Genomic DNA, 16,804 nt, shown 5'->3' with positions numbered 1-16,804 from the left:
TCTCAAATAAGAAAGCACACCTGCTATGTCATGTCAAATTGTGATGGTGTACACTGTTAGAAAAAGATGATCTCGAGCTGTCATTGGGGAAGAATATGTAGCATTTAGGTACAAATATGTATACATTTGTTACCAATATGCACCCTTGAGGTACTCATATTTGCACTCTTTGGTACCAATCTGTACCTCTGAAGTACTAATATGGACTCTTTTGGTGTACTTTTTTGAAAGTGTACCACACCACAGTGTAATCTGGACACTCAGAGACAGTGAGAGAGCATCCAATGATGCGACTCTTTCAAATGCGCTTACCTTAGCACCCGGCAGACCCTCCAGTCCCGGTAATCCCATCAACCCGGGCTCACCCTGGAATAATACCAGAAAAATGAAAGAAAAATACCAGCTCAGCATGCCAACCTTCATGTGGGCAAGAAAGACTGCCTTAGCATGAAAACGTATTAAGATAAAAAGTCTAGAGGTCATATTTTCCCATTTTGCATTAACAAATAACAATCTTGCAATGCTATTAATTCAAGAACAAATATTACTAAAAAGTTTCTTACCAGCCATTAAACTACATTTTGGCATTATTTTATTCTCAAAATATATACTGTTGTCTCCATCATGAAGCAAATATTTCTCAGTTTATTTCTCATTGGTTACTGTTTTACGTGAGATGAGTCTCAATTTTGACTCCCATTAGCACTCGGTGAGTTTTAATTTTGACCCTGTGATTAGGCGACACGTTTGTATTGCGTGCATGTGCACACCTAGCAAACACCCAACTTCATTCTTCATGCACATCACTGATTATTTCTATTTAAGAAGTGCGCTTTTCTTCATCCTGACATGTGAGTGAGGTCAACTTTAATTCTGTCGCATTATCATCCTGACAAAGCATGTACTTTCCTCTTTGCCTTCTAATTCAGTCTGCTGAAAGAATAAATCACATGGACTTCGCGGCAAACAGAGCCGCTCGTAATTCACCCAAAGCGATTGGCCATTTCCCCACAACGAACCGATGTACGACGCCTTTGAAGGATGCGTGTACAAGCGGCGTACATTATGCTTGTCTCACGTCTCAGCTGCTATTGACGGACAACAGCGAGCGCAACATTACCAGGCAATTGTTGCATGTGTAGATAGTCACGAATAACAGATCGCAGACCTACATGAGACCAGAGCGAGAATCTACTGGAGACAGATGGGCCAATTTCAGCACTGTGCAGAATACTGCTGGGACCATTTATTCAAATGTCAAATTAGCATGCTGGTGAAAAATCGTTCCTTAAAAAATTATAAAACAATAAAAAAAATCTAAATTGCACCCACGAGAATAAGTGCCTGGTTGGCTGCATCGCTGCTATTGTACAGTGTCGTTTTGCATGTGTATGTACTGCGTGCATGACATCTCCCACAGACAGACAATATGCATCAACAATTTGATTCACGCACCTTTCCTGCTCATTCTTTTTGTTGTAAAGAATGTTGTGTGTCTAAATTGTTGTGCTTCACTGCTCTCGGACCAATTATGATTAATGGAGACAAGCTAAAAAGCAAGAGCTGGCCAGATTAAAAGACAGTTGCTGTGTCCGAAATCGCATACTGTGACAGTAGGTACTGAATTAGATAAAGTACCTACGCATTGACCATTAAAACAGTAGGTAAAGTGAAAGTGACATGCTTGTCGATGTGACCTCTGCCCCAACTAGTTGTAGCCTAGTGGTTAGAGAATTGGGCTTGTAACCCGAGAGTTGCTGGTTCGAGTCCCATGGCCAGCAGGTTGGACTGTGGTGCGCTTGAGCAAAGCACTTTCAAGCTTATTGCTCCCCGGCATTGAGGCAGCTTTTTGTGTTTGGGATGCATTTAACACATCCCTAATGGGATAGGTTAAATGCAGAGGACACATTTCGAGTGTGTTGCATCCTTAACAAGCCTGTCACTAAAACAGTAGATACTATATAGTATGAATTAACAAGTCAATGGCCTCTTTCATATACCCGACACAATGCAGCGCAAAAAAAGTTTCTTTTGCTAGTTTCAACCCGGCGCAATGATAATTTTTAGCGCCACGTTGTTTAAATAGCAAATGCATTTGTGCCCAATTTTGTGCCCATGGGCCTCCTGGTATGAAAATGAGGTGCGCATTGTTGGTGCGTTGCTATTTTGAGGCAACTAAAATAGACTACACCATTTACCAACTAAAACCTGCTCTAAAGTCTAAAGTCAATGGCACAATATTGTTTTTGTTATTTAATGAGCACGTCAGTAATACGGGCCGACAACGCGGGTTTGCTTATCACACACATGGATGCGCAGCAGAACACAACCCTTTTTATAATATAAAAAATTAAAGGTTTAAAATGTAAACGATTATTATTGAGTCTCTTGGACATAAATGAGGACCGATTATGAGACGCTAGAAGGCGTAAAGAGCTGCTTCACCTGTAGCCTAAGTAAACAAATGCTTTGCTTTAAACAAATGCATCTATTTTTAAAATGTTTTTTTTTAATGCTACCTAACAGATTTTTTGTATATGATGGATATGGCGAGATGAGAAAAAATTGTAAGTAATGCTTTATAAAAAAAAAAAAACTCATGACGCTGTCCAAGTGCTGAAACTTTCGGCTCTCCGCAAGTTTGTAAATTCTTTATCTCCTGTTTGTTAAAAATAAAGTATTTTTAGAGTTCAAACCTTTTTTACATACTTGTAAATTATTTTTGATTACGTTGGATAGCCATACATTTAAAGCCATTAAAAGCCTGCTATTTTTACTTTTACGTCCCTTTAATGGATAAGCTAGCAACACTCACCATCCTTCCTTCATCTCCTTTTGGCCCCTGAAAAACAAAAATAAAATCAATGCCCATACACATAAAATTGATATCATTTTCTATTTATGTGTGGTATCTTTAAAATTAATTTAATTGGTGCAATTAGTTGATTGCTGTCACACAACAGCACAATGCATTGATACAAAAACCTCTAACTATTTTCTGAGGAAAACAGGAGCAGAAAGACTGATGAGTCATCCTGCAGGCATATTCAAATCAGATTTTTGTCAAAGTGTTTAGTAAAAAGAGAAATCCTATGATATTACATCCCAACAAGGAAAATGCTCCACAACACAGAAGTCAATCAATTTGATGTTCTCTTTAACTATTCGTTTATTCCCCAATGTGACATAATCAGCAAAATTGTGTTGCTTTCTAAAACATCAAGTTTCACAGCATCACATCTGATAAAGCAATACCAAAATGTTTTGCAACAAGCTCAAATGAAAAAATAAATCCAAGAATAAACACAGTAAAAAAACTTCTTTTCATACAAAATATTAAAACTGACTGAATTACTCAATATTTGCAGACAACATGGAGTGTTGGGGAAGCTACTTTAAAAATGTTGTTAGATAAGCTACAACCTACTTCAGTAAAACTACAGCCAAGCTACCCATCTGAAAAAGTAGTTAGCTGCACTACAAGTTACTATTAAAACGTAGCTAATTATATTAAAACTACTTTTGCAATGACATTTTATTACAAATAACTAAATATATATGTTATTTAAATAAATTTGTGGATTAAAACAATGTTTTTATTTAATACAATTATTATTTCAGTATTGTTTTTTTGATAATGAACTACAAATATTTATTGCATATTTATGAATTGTTATTAATAATTATTCTAAATGAACAAGGTATATAATTAAATCATGTGGTTTGATAAACACATTGAGTTATATCTGGATTTCTGTTTCTGCTTGATTGACAGATGCTGAAGCAGTGGCGCAAACACAACAATATTGTTATTATAGGTTTGTTACAAAACTGTGGCAGGACACATTCGATTTTGGAATAATGGGAAACATGGATTAAAATACAAATAGATGTTTGATATAGAAGCAGGAGGATTATTTTTTAAATGGCTGTTACTCACTTGTATGTGCTAGAACAGGGGTTTTCAAACTTTTTGTGTGTGTGGACCACTATTTGTAATCAAGAATTTTCACGGACCACCTCATAATACTCATAATAAAATATGTCTACACAAAGTCCTGAATTTATCTGCACTTCTAAATAGGCTTAATAGCACTAAAACTTTAACTGGTCATCACATCAGTACAACAGATTCTTAAAACATATTCTTAAAAAATATATTTTTCTTAATAAAATACATTCTTTTATATTTTATTTTGCCTTTACACGGACCACCTGCAGTACGCTCACATACCACTAGTGGTCCCCGAACCACAGTTTGGGAATGGCCGTGCTAGAAGCTTTTTTTGACGCAAACAGACACATTTTGCACAGATGACGAAGCTTGGTCACGCACATTGCAACTTGCTGGAAAAAGAATTTAACTACTGTAAAAGCTACACTGTTTTAAAAGTAACTGGACTACCGTCAAGATACAGACAAATATAGTTAAGTTTGTAGTGTTGCTACTTGTAGTTAACTACTCTCCAACACTGACAACATGTACTGTATTTTTTCACGTACTGTATAAACATAAAGACAAGTTTATATTTTGCTAGTTACTTTGTGTGAGGAGTCACTTTGGCACCTGCCAAGATAAATTCTGCAAACTAGTTAACCTGAATTCAGCTTATAAAACAATATTGCATATCACACATAATTTGGAATATGATTTTACATCTTTACACATCGAGTGAGCTCATCTATCATGAGTGAACATAATCACATACTGCTTTTAGGAGAGCTTTTCTGACCACAAGCCTCTTAGTTGTTAAAAGAAAGTTAAAATGAAGTTTAAGTGAGCTTTGTCTCAGTGCCATCTCACAGTTTTAGCAGCAAAATGTATTCTTGTCAACATGAGGTGTCACGTTCCACTTAGAGCAAAGCAAAGCAGCCTGAGGGATTTACAAGCAGCTCCTTGTGTCTATCACGGTAAGAATGGAGTATGTCCTCTTTCAGACCTGCTGATAAGGGTTTAGTATCTTTTCTTAGTCACGGGTGGTCTGGTAACAAGGTGCCAGGAGGGAATAGACTCTTGTTCTTCATGGAGAAGAAGGACACATTACATAGAGAATAGATAAGTCTGTGTGTGGCAGAGTTGATAAGCTGATTGGATGATTCTAGCAGAAAAGCTCCTTTAAACATATATACTGTATGAACCCATGCAGCAAAAACAAACCAATTCTTTAAAAATAGCATGATGTACTGCGCCTTTATTTATAAAAGTGTAGACACTGTAAGAGGAAAGAGATCTTTGTAGAAAAGTAACGATTACTGGTCCAACAGTTAGTATTACCGCTTAATTTTGTTAATTACCGTTTAACCATAACCAATTTAAGTAATAGCATGAGACAAATGATTTGATGTGTTGAGTTCATGGGCGTCGGAACCATTATAAGTGGGTGGGACAGGACCCACCCACTTTTTAAGACCAACGATAATGGACCCACCCACTTTTTCTCTAATTTAGCGCATTTGTCTGTTCACTTATCAAGGCGCTGTTAGTCAAAATCCAATCCAATTCGCGGAGGGAGGTGTCGCTGAGTTGCTGTTCGAACAAAGTGCTGAAAAACCTCCTTTGCGAAATGTATAACGTTAAACGGAAGTAAAGGTCAAACAACCATGCATTAGGAAAATTGGGGGTTGTCGTGGGGACCCACCCACTTTTCATTTGCTTCCGACGCCCATGGTTGAGTTTAAAGCTCTGTTTTTTTCCTCTGTGATTTCTGTGAGCGCAGGTGTCGGTAGTTTTCCTCCTGGGTCATAAAGATCACCTGATTTTTCAAAACATACGTAGACAGACTTGCTGTGTGTCCTGTGCTTTAAACAGTATGAAAATCTGATTTATTCACGTGTATTTTATCTGAACTAGATCAACATTTATCCCCAAATGTGCCCTGATTAATGTTAATGTTATTTATTTGATGTTTATGCATTTATTTAATGCAAAATACATGATTTGATTTGTATGGCGTTTAATCAGACCCAAAACTCACGAGAGCGCACCTTCGCTAAGTGCGCACAAATGCAGTCACGTGAGCAAGGGCTGGGATGAGCCCTCGCTTGACTCTCTTTATGCTCTCACAGCTGCACCACACACAGGGCATGAAATTAACACCCGACCACGCGCCAAATGCGGGTGGATTTTGCAATTGACGGGTAACACTGTCAATCTACCAGCCACATTGGCGGGTAGGCAATGCGAATCAGTGATGCGCGGGTCATTGTATAAACAACCCACTCCCGACCGACATTTTCAACTAACCCGCCCCGCCCGCAATTGTTCAAAATAGTTTTTAAACTCGACCGACTGACCGCGGCCTGAATATCATTAAAATATTTTTGGATGACTCGTAACCGGCACCCGCTCATTTCTTATCAACCTGCGCATATCACCGATGCAAATTGAGTGATTCATTGAGAGGATGTGACTGCTGTTTCGCAACGTTCATGCGATTGGAAAGAAGATGAGGCACTTCTCTGACTGTTTGGATGTGCGAGTAAGTATTAAACTGTTGGTGAGATGGGATGAGAATGTAATGCTGACATAGGCTACAGTATAATCACAGTTGCAGCACAGCAGAGATGTGTAGTGCTGCTGTGGGACGGATCAGAACTCTTGATGTGTAAACTTTAGAGAGAGTTGCGCTACTATGCCTTATACTGTAGTACATTAACATACATTTTGCGAATATAGTAATGAAAAACAACGTATGTGCGGCGTTTATGTGCGCAGTTTGTGCCCTCTCTGTCTCTGTGTGCGTGCGCGGGTTTAAGGGGACTCAATAGGGCACATTTGAGAGACGCTTCCTAAAAGCAAGCGTACATAAAATCTTTCTGCTCTTGACAGGGCACATATAAACAAAATGATCTCAACAGTATTCATTTTCTAATAAAACATTTCTTTATGTCTTAAGTGTATGTATAGAGAGTCAAAAAACAGTCTGTGCTGGTCTTAAAGAGACAGTAGCCTCAATTAACCTACTTAAGTCTGTGTCATTAATGTTAATCAAACAACCTAAGACAAAGAGAAATTCACTTTTGTAGCTCTGAAAAAAAATATATTTAATTCATACAATAAAGACAGTGTTATAATTCACTATTCGGGCAAAAAAAACTGGCTGGTAAAAAGTCTCTGTGGCAGGTGGATTTCTAAATCCACCTGCCACAGTGGCTGGTGGTCAAAAAAGTTAACTTCAGGCCCTGACCACACACGCTCGCCAATTTAAGATGACGTTTTGTGACTTTGGGGGCGGGACATTGACTGGTGTCAATGTCCCGCATTAATCTCCGCTTAATCTCCTTCCGTTTCAATGTATATATATATATATATATCTCCCAAGGGTTTTTTCCTCCTAGGACTTTTTTTTACTTCCCCGGCAAAATTCCGGGGTTTTTTTCTCCTAGGGGGTTTTTCAACCCGGGGAGGCAGCCTTTTTGGGCTTAACTTCTATACGTTACATTAGTAATACGTTTGCTTATAATGTTGATTTATAGCCGCAGCAAATTTAGCTGCTTGTGCTATCGTGTATTATGTTATGCTATCTGTCGATTTTCTGTGCTTTTCACTACATCTATTATGTAAAGCTGCTTTGATACAATTACCAAATTGTGAAAAGCGCTATATAAATAAAATTGAATTGAATTGAATTGGTGTCTTCGCACCTGTGATTGGTTGGTTTATTTAATCAGTGATATGCATAATCTTCTGTTCCTCAATTCCTATCCAGTCAATCTAGGTAGAGAAGACACGTTTTAATATAAGCGGAGGTGCACTCTCGCAAGGACGCTTTTCCGCGTGCAAGGTTTTTGTGGGCTCGACTTTTGGGTCTGATTAAATGCCATATATTTGCATCAGTACTTTTATTACATTTCTAGAAATTGTTCACAAAGCCATGATAATATTGATAACTGTGGTGATTTTGGTCAATATAACTGTGATGTAAATACCCGTCACTGTTTCTTCTCTATTCTATGGCATGGCTGTGAAGATCACTTTATAGCATCTTTATTTTTAATACTTTTTCTTTTTTGTTAATTAACCTTTGTTTAAAAGCAGCACTGCTTTTGAGCATTTGTAATGGGTTTGTTTTGCTTTTCTCTCATTGGGCTGCTGTCATATGTTGCAGATTTTTGTTGGTGTTGTCGTGATCCCCTACAAATGATCCGGGGCAAAACTCTCACAATAGCTTAACAGAAAACAGATTCCTCAAACTGACATTAAGACGTTATTAAACACGAAACAACTGATTCCCTGTGAGAGATTAGGTTCAAATATAATACTAAAAAAACATGACACATACCGGAGGTCCAGGTGGTCCTGGTTGGCCCATACTAGACCCTCCATTCTGTAAATATCATAAGAATCATTTAAGGATGTGATACAAGTAATATGAGCAATACAAATAACTAACTTCAAAAGGATAGTTCACCCAAAAACTTCTGCATAACACAAGAAAATATTTTGAGCAATGTTTGTAATCAAACACTTATTTTCAAACACATATTTTTTCCTACTATGGAAGTCAAAGGTGTTTCTGTTTCCTGCTCGGTTACAAATATCTTCCTTTCTGTTTAGAAAAACAAAGACATTTATACAGGTTTTTGGGTGAGTAAATAATGAAAGAATTTTCATTTTTGGGTGAACTATCCCTTTAAGATAACTTGTATACATTTTGGTTGTATTTTACCTGAAGCTTATAGAGACTGCTCATTCCATTGCCCTCTGTATATGGACCTCCCTAAAAAAAAACAATAATTGTACAACTAGATAAGTTTTATAACTAAAGCATACATGTATACAAGTTTACATTCATGCATTTGCAGACTTTTATCAGTTTTTTCCATTTAATTTGTGTGGTAGTGAAATAATTTATTTCGAGCAAGGACAAAATATGCTAAACTAAGCAACAGAACTTACAGGAGGTCCGGGAGGTCCGGGTTGACCTGGAGGACCTTCGCTGCCCTGTAACAAAAAAGACATCTCTTTTCTTTACATGCATAACACAAACCCTGCCTCTCTGAACACAGTATGTGATTATATTGAAAATCAACGCCAATGCCACGCTAGATTGTTAGCAAATGATGTGAATAATAACAGAGGGAACGTTTGGATATTTTCTCTATTGACTCTCTGCCCCTTGGCCCTACATAGCAACACAGCCGAGCAGTTGATAAAAACTAAAGAAATATGTCTCAGTTTTCTTTCTACTGTGTATCTGAACACTGCAGGGCACAACACAAGCTCGCCGATCTCATTGGGCTGCATTTTCCCTATCTCGCACGAACCATTTGCGAGAGTATCGATCCATTCATTTATCAGAGAGAATGCGTGTACATGCAGATGCAGAACAGCTTAGACAAACAACTATAGTGTTTGTAAAAGTGAAAAACAAAACAATTTTGTGCCTTACATTTAGTATTTGTACTGTTGATCATCTATTTGAGCTTGTGAAGTTGTCTACAGTGACATTTAAACAGGATATTTAGAAAGAAGAAAATAAACACTACCAATTTACTTAAAGTTGAATGCGTAGGCTTAGTACATTAAAGGGATGGTTCACCCCCCAAATAAAATTATTTCTGATGAACACAAAAGAAGATATTTTAGTAAATGATGATAAGCACACAGCTTCTGTAACCATTGACTTCAATTCAGTGGTTACCATCAACTGTGTGCTTACCATCATTTATCAATATCTTCATCATCATTTATCACAATACTTCAATGATGACAGAAGTTACATTTTTTTTGGGTGAACAATCCCTTTAATAAATATCTTATTGATTTAATAACACATTTGCATATTTCACTTCAAAAACATTTATTTTCATTAAGTTTTATCAGTAGTGTTCTGCATAGATATTCTTATTACCCATCACTGGATCTTTATCTGGAAATTTTACCCCTTCCTGATTTTTTGCAAGTTTGTCACTTTAATCAAATTTAAATATTAGTCAAAGATAACACAAGTAAACACAACATGCAGTTTTTAAATGAAGGTTTTTATTATTAAAGGAAAACAAAATCCAATCACACATGGCCCGTTGTGAAAAAGTATTTGCCCCCTAAACCTAATAACTGGTTGGGGCTCTCTTAGCAGCAACAACTGCAACAACTTTTGTTATATAAGTTACATTGCTATGGAGGAATCTCACGCATCTTTGTAGAATTGTTGTAATTCAACTACATTGTAGGGTTTATGAGCATGAACCGCCTTTTTAGGGTCATATCAATATGATTGAGGTCAAGGCCACTCTAAAGTCTTCATTTTGTTTTTCTTCAGCCATTCAGAGGTGCACTTGTTGGTGTGTTTTGGATCATTGTCCTGCTGCACAACCCAAGATCTCTTTGGCTTGAGGTAACAAACAGATTGCGGTCATTGTACGTCTGGATTTTTGGTAGATAGCAGAATCCCTGGCTCCATTATCACAGCAAGTCTTCCAGGTCCTGAAACAGCAAAACAGCCCCAGACCATCACACTACCACCACTATATTTTACTGTTGGTATGATGTTCTTTTTCTGAAATGTGGTGTTACTTTTCAGCCCAGTCTCACGAAATTTCGTTATATAGTCACATATTTTTTTGATTCTTTTTTCGTGCTATTATCACGAAATTTCATGTTTTTTAGTGACCGTATAACGAATTCCTGTTTTCGTGTGATTATCACGTATTGGTTACTCAACTGTTTTGTCCTATTTTCTTACCATTGTCGCTTCGGTTTAGGGTTAGATTTACATAAAATGACATCCCTAACCAAACCCAACTCTAACCCTAACGCCAGGCGACATATAAAAAAATAAATCAGAAAAAATAGTATAAACCAATATATAAAGTGACATTCTAATGCAAGCACCAAATCTTACCCTAAACCGAAGCGACAATGGTTTAAAAATAGGAAAAAGCAGTTGAGTAACCAATACGTGATAATCACACGAAAACAGGAATTCGTTGTACGATCACGAAAAAACACGAAATTTCGTGATAATAGCACGAAAAAAGAATAAAAAAAATACGTGACTATATCACGAAACTTTGTGAGACTGGGTAGTACTTTTACACCAGACTTAATGGGATACACACCTTTCAAAAAGTTCAAATTTTGTCTCGTCATTCCACAGAATATTTTTTTCCAAAAGTCTTGGGGATCATCAAGATGTTTTCTGGCAAAACTGAGACAAGCCTTTTTTTGCTCAACAGCGGTTTTTGTCTTGGAACCATTTTTGCTCAGTCTCTTTCTTATGCTGGAGTCATGACCATTGACCTTAACGTAAGCAAGTGAGGCCTGCAGCTCTTTGAATGTTGTTGTGGGGTCTTTTGTGACCTCTTTGATGATTCGTCACTGCGCTCTTGGGTTAATTTTGATCGGCCAGCCATTCTTTTAGAAATGGCTTCAAAACCTTTTCCAAACCGATAGATCTCAATTACTTTCTTTCTCATTTGTTTCTGAATTTCTTTGGATCGCAACATGATGTTTAGTTTGTGAGGATCTTTTGGTCTACTTTACTTTGTTAGGCAGGTCCTATTTAAGTGATTTCTTGATTGCAAATCCGTTGTGGCAGTAATCAGGCCTGGATGTGGCTAGAGAAACTGAACTCAGGTGTGATAAGCAACAGTTAAGTTGTTTTAACCGGGGGATAAACACATTTTTTACACAGGGCCATGTAGTAAAAAACCTTCATTTAAAAAACTGCATGTTGTGTTCACTTTGTTTGATGATATGAAACATTAAAGTGTGACATTTTTTTGTAAAAAGTATACATTTAAAAAACATTTATTTTGTTTTGTAACAGATAATTACAACATGATTTTGCCTACCCGTTCTCCCTTTGGTCCTGAGGGGCCAACAGGTCCTGGTCTGCCTAAAAGTCCCTAAAAACAGAGGAATGTGTGTGAGGATCATTTTGCAAGAAGCTGGCATTGCAAATAAGGCCAAAAACTCATGAAACCAATTAAAGTGCAAAATTGGCACTGTTTAACTATTTTTAAGGGATGCAAGAACCTCACCGGTGCACCTATACGACCTGTGGCTCCGGGCAATCCTGGAACACCAGGGGATCCCTGGGAAATAAAAGACTTTCAAATGACCAAAAGCACTCGAATACATAAATTATATTACAATATAAAATATTTGAAAAAAATATATAAAATGGCACTATATCTAACTAGAAAGTTCTAAACAAGAAAGTTACTTCAGACAGATAGGTAACAAAACAAAACAAAAAAACAATCAAAAACGCATCAGCTAAAGTCGTGTTGACACAAGCAGCACGACTCATCTATAGTAGTTTTGTTGCATTTTGCCGCACACATCTGATGTAAACACGTTTCCCTTATAACTCACCTCATCACCCTTGTCTCCCATTGGTCCAGGAAAGCCTCTCTCACCCTTCACTCCCTAAATGATGTTGAGACAAGAAGTACACCCGGTTTATACAGTCACTGCTTTCAACTTTCCCCAAAAAAATGTTCTTATACATTATTAATGCTCTTGCTTTGGCTTTAAATTTTGCCTCTGCCACTGAATGTCTCTGCTTCCATGGCAACAAGCTTTGCATTTATCACATTCAAGCATCACATTTAAGCACATTATGTGAAACCTCTCCAATAGTAATAGTTGCACATAATAATTATAATAACATTTCATCATAATGAGACACATGTTATTAGACATAAAGGACGAATTAAAGCCGTGGCCAGAGCAGTTTGTGGAAATTTCTGGGGCTTATGTGCCTGCCGGTCACACAATTCTCTTCTCTAAGCTCAAATTTTAGGAGTGTTTACCTTCGGACCCTCTTTGCCTGGATTACCAGCTGGGCCTCGCAGACCTTGATCCCCCTGTTAAAATCAACACAGAAGATGAGGACACAGATCCAAAGTTCCCAAATCCACAGAAAATGAATTGATCTATCTTAAGTTCAGCTCAACAGACTAATAAAAGCAAACAACAGTCACCAAAAAATATCTGGGCATTTTAAAGTGGAAATATATTTCAGTGAATTAGATGACAAAATATGAAAGAAAGAAGTAAAAAAGAAAAGTATCATACTGTCAGATAAAAAATTATGGATACCAATATGTACATTTGCGGTACTAATATAAACACTTTAGGTGTACTTTTTAAAAAAAGAGGGGGCCATCCCAGTGACAGCCAGGGACCATTTTCTGACAATTTTTTTCTAACAATACACACACATGCACAAAGGTATTTTTTAAATATCTACTTATATTACACGTATTACAACAAAACCATCCGAGTTGCATGTGCCTGGCATCGTCGTGCCTTTAACAGAAGCTGTTGTAATCAAATCCTAAATTGCATCAGAAAACACAATGGACTCGCTGCCAAATAATCTCAGGTGGAGAGAATTAATTTATGAGGAGATTAAGGGCTCTATCATACACCTGGCACAATGCAGCACAATACGTGAAGCAAGAGTCTCTTGCTAGTTTCAACCCGACGTAATGATCATTTTCCTGTTTAGCGCCACGTTGCTTAAATAGCAAATGCATTTGCGCCCAATTTTGCGCCCATGGGCGTTCTGATCTAAAAACGAGATGTGTCCAGGCGCATTGTTGGCTCGTTGCTATTTTGAGGAAACTATGCCATTGACCAACCAAAACCTGCTCTAAAGTCAATGACGCAATTTTGTTTTGTTATTTAATGAGTGCGTTAGAAATATACACCTATAAACGGGACGACAACGCGCGTTTGCTTATCACACACATGGATGCGCAGCAGCACTAAAACACTTTTAAATACAAAAAAAAAAATGATTAAAATGTAAAAGATTTTTGTTGAGTCTCTTGGACATAAATGAGGACCGATTATGAGACATTAGAAGGCGTAAAGAGCTGCTTAACCTGTAACCTGGTAAGTAAATAAATGCTTTGCTTTAAACATGCATCTATTTTTAAATATATATTTTTTTAATGCTATCACATGAATTTAATGTATATTACACTGTCAGAAATAAAGGTACAAAACTGTACCTTTTCTGTCACTGGGGCTGTACCCTAAGTTTCTGTTTGGTACCTTTACAGGAATACAAAACAGAATTCAATTTTGGGTAGATTACCGTACCTTAAGGACCTACATTGTTAGAAAAAAGTCAAAATATGTACCCTAGCTGTCACTGGGGCAGGACCCTTTAAGAATGTAATTGTATGGACCGTTAGGTACAGATATGTAAACATTTATTACCAATATGTACCTTTGAGATACTAATATGTATTTTTGAGGTACTAATAAGCTCTCTATGGTCCCAGCATGTACTTCTGAGGTACTAAAATGAATTCCTTAGCTGCAAAGCTGTACTTTTTGAAAGGGTGCAGCCCCAGTGACAGAAAAGGTACAGTTTTGTACCTTTATTTCTGAGAGTGTATGACTCTGTACCTGTGGATATGGTGAGATGAGAAACATTTTTAAGTAATGATTTTAACAAAAAAAAAACTCATGGCGCTGTCCGAGTGCTGAAACGGCTATCCGCACATTTGTAAATTCTGTATCTCTTGTTTGTATTTTAAGAGTACAAACCTTTTCTTGCATATTAGCAATTAATTAAAACAACAAAATTTTTTAACCTTACTCTTAAACTGGTGGTCATTTTCCTCTGCTTAGTTTTTCAGTTTATAAATTCCGCTTTCTAAATAAGGATTAGGCATGGCGCCAGGCGCAACTTGCTTTTAGGGGATGAGAGATAAGACTCTGATTGGTTTATTGCACGTTACGCCCAAAATACTCCCATTACTCATTACGAAAATAGGACCGTTTTAGGCCATGCGTTTGGCGCATAAACTATTTTTCCTGTCAATAAAAATGAGCAAAAGTGTTTAGACTGTGACTTTAGACCATGCGCTTAGATCGTTAAAATAGGGCCGTAAATGTGTAAGTAGTAATTTTTACCTTTTCTCCATCCATGCCTGGGATACCTGGAATTCCAGGTGATCCTTTTTCTCCTTTCTGCCCTGGTAAACCTGGTGATCTGTTCTGGCATACACTGCAAGCATTCTGTCAGACCAGACGAAAACACAAACAAACAGTGTAAGGTGAAGGAATCCAGCACTTCATCACATAAGCAGAATGAACTAAAAAAGCAGGGCAAAAAATGCTGAACAGAATCATGTTAATAAATACATGTTTAGACTACATGTTTATTTTCTTCTATAGATCAACATTTGTTGCACAATTGTATAAAATTCATGTCTTTACATCTGGATATCTTTTCTTTTCATTTCAGTTTTGGAGATGTACAAGACTGTAATCCAGCTTTGCGCACCGCTAAAAAACTAAAAGATCTAACTCAGAGCTTAGAAGCAGCAAACTAGATAAAAACAAGTATTAGGGTTGTACAGCGCCCATTTTTTAACCTTACCAGCCTAATGCATTCACCTTGATATATTTTCCAGACGATACAGAGAGAAATGTGAAAAGCAAAAGCTAAGAAGCTTTCAAAAGCATCTTTAAAACTCCAGGCTAAGAAAGCAACCTTTCACTCGTCTGCTCTTCAGGACCATAACTATGTAGGGCCGTAAAGCATAATCAAAGGTTCACGGTAATGGGTCGTAAGGATCCCTGTGACATTTCACATCGGATGCATTTTTCGTGCACAGTTCCAGCAGCTTTCTAAAGGTAGCAATTTACTAGTGCATTAGTCCGGCTTGCTCAATAGGTGCTGGTCGATTCTGGAGCCGAGTTTACATTTGCGTTCTTTCTGTGAGGCTTACAATTAGCAAATTGCACATGACCATTACAACAGTGGGGGTTTAACATGTTTGTTGTGCAAGCATTCAACAATTCCAAAGGTTTTTGACAGGGAGAAAAACTGAGTAACTTCGCTAAGTGCTTTGACATTTTGGAAAACATTTTTCTATCAGGGCTTGATTAAGTCAAATAATTAATTTGGTTGAATGAATTAATTTAAAAAGCAACATTATTATTTACTCCCATATCATTCCAATGCTGTATTGTTTTCTATCCTCAGTGAAACATAAATGATGTCAGAATGAAGTCTTCTACACACAAAGAAAAGCGGATTGTGATTTATAGAGCCAAGAACAAAAAACACCAAATCGGTTTATATAACTCATGCACTGAACTTATGTCCAATGGCAGGTTGTTTAAATAGCAAATGCATTTGCACCCATTTGTGCGCCCATGGGCATGCTGGTCTGAAAATGAGATATGTTCAGGCGCATTGTTAGATGATGATGATGCAGAGCTCTTTTGAACTTGAGTTATGTTTCAATGCATTCCCCTTTATTTGCTTGTAAAGGAACATTAAATTATACCATTGATAATAATGAAGTACTACTGTACATTAGCTAACAAGGAGTCATTATTTAAACAGATGGGCATTTATCTTGTCAAAGGTATTTTTTTGTTATGGCGAGATGAACGCATGATGCCCAAACAGAAACATAAAGTGACTGAGAGTAGATAAAAATATGTTTCAATATATACTAACTACCAGTTATCTTATATTTTGAAGTTGATATTTTAACATTTTTAAAACAAAGTTTTTCTTTCAGTGCAACGTGAATGTATTTCCTTGGATTTAAGTATATGGAGAGCTAAATATATTTTTTAATACTTTAAAATGCATTTATTATATGCATATTTAAATAAAACTTTTTATCAAAATTTTAATCAAAGTTCTTTATTTTAAAATATAATCACATTTATTTCTTCACTTGTTGCATGATTGTTCACCATTAAACCCTTATTGAAAAGCCACATGAAATTAACTGATGCAAAAGTATGAAGGACATATGATCCTATAGACAGCATTTATAGCTTTTTTGCAAATTCATGTGGATAAGT

The 16,804-nt window shown here is 36.9% G+C and overlaps 1 protein-coding gene across 1 annotated transcript in view; it reads right to left on the bottom strand.

Moving 5' to 3' along the window:
• The window catches only part of LOC135786557 (uncharacterized), a 218,573-nt gene that overhangs the window by 35,612 nt on the left and 166,157 nt on the right, over positions 1 to 16,804 (bottom strand). The window contains exons 32-41 of the mRNA XM_065296017.2: positions 14,888 to 14,992; positions 12,766 to 12,819; positions 12,326 to 12,379; positions 11,989 to 12,042; positions 11,800 to 11,853; positions 8,900 to 8,944; positions 8,670 to 8,720; positions 8,283 to 8,327; positions 2,816 to 2,842; positions 313 to 366 (exon numbers count right to left, since the gene is read on the bottom strand). Coding sequence (XP_065152089.1) covers positions 313 to 366; positions 2,816 to 2,842; positions 8,283 to 8,327; positions 8,670 to 8,720; positions 8,900 to 8,944; positions 11,800 to 11,853; positions 11,989 to 12,042; positions 12,326 to 12,379; positions 12,766 to 12,819; positions 14,888 to 14,992 — 543 coding nt within the window. The remainder of the gene's footprint in view (positions 1 to 312; positions 367 to 2,815; positions 2,843 to 8,282; positions 8,328 to 8,669; positions 8,721 to 8,899; positions 8,945 to 11,799; positions 11,854 to 11,988; positions 12,043 to 12,325; positions 12,380 to 12,765; positions 12,820 to 14,887; positions 14,993 to 16,804) is intronic.

The sequence above is a fragment of the Paramisgurnus dabryanus genome, chromosome 20 (genome assembly GCF_030506205.2).
Source record: "Paramisgurnus dabryanus chromosome 20, PD_genome_1.1, whole genome shotgun sequence".
NCBI classification, from domain to species: Eukaryota; Metazoa; Chordata; class Actinopteri; order Cypriniformes; family Cobitidae; genus Paramisgurnus; species Paramisgurnus dabryanus.
The sequence above is the reverse complement of the archived record's forward strand: the minus strand, read 5'-3'. Positions and strand labels throughout refer to the sequence as shown.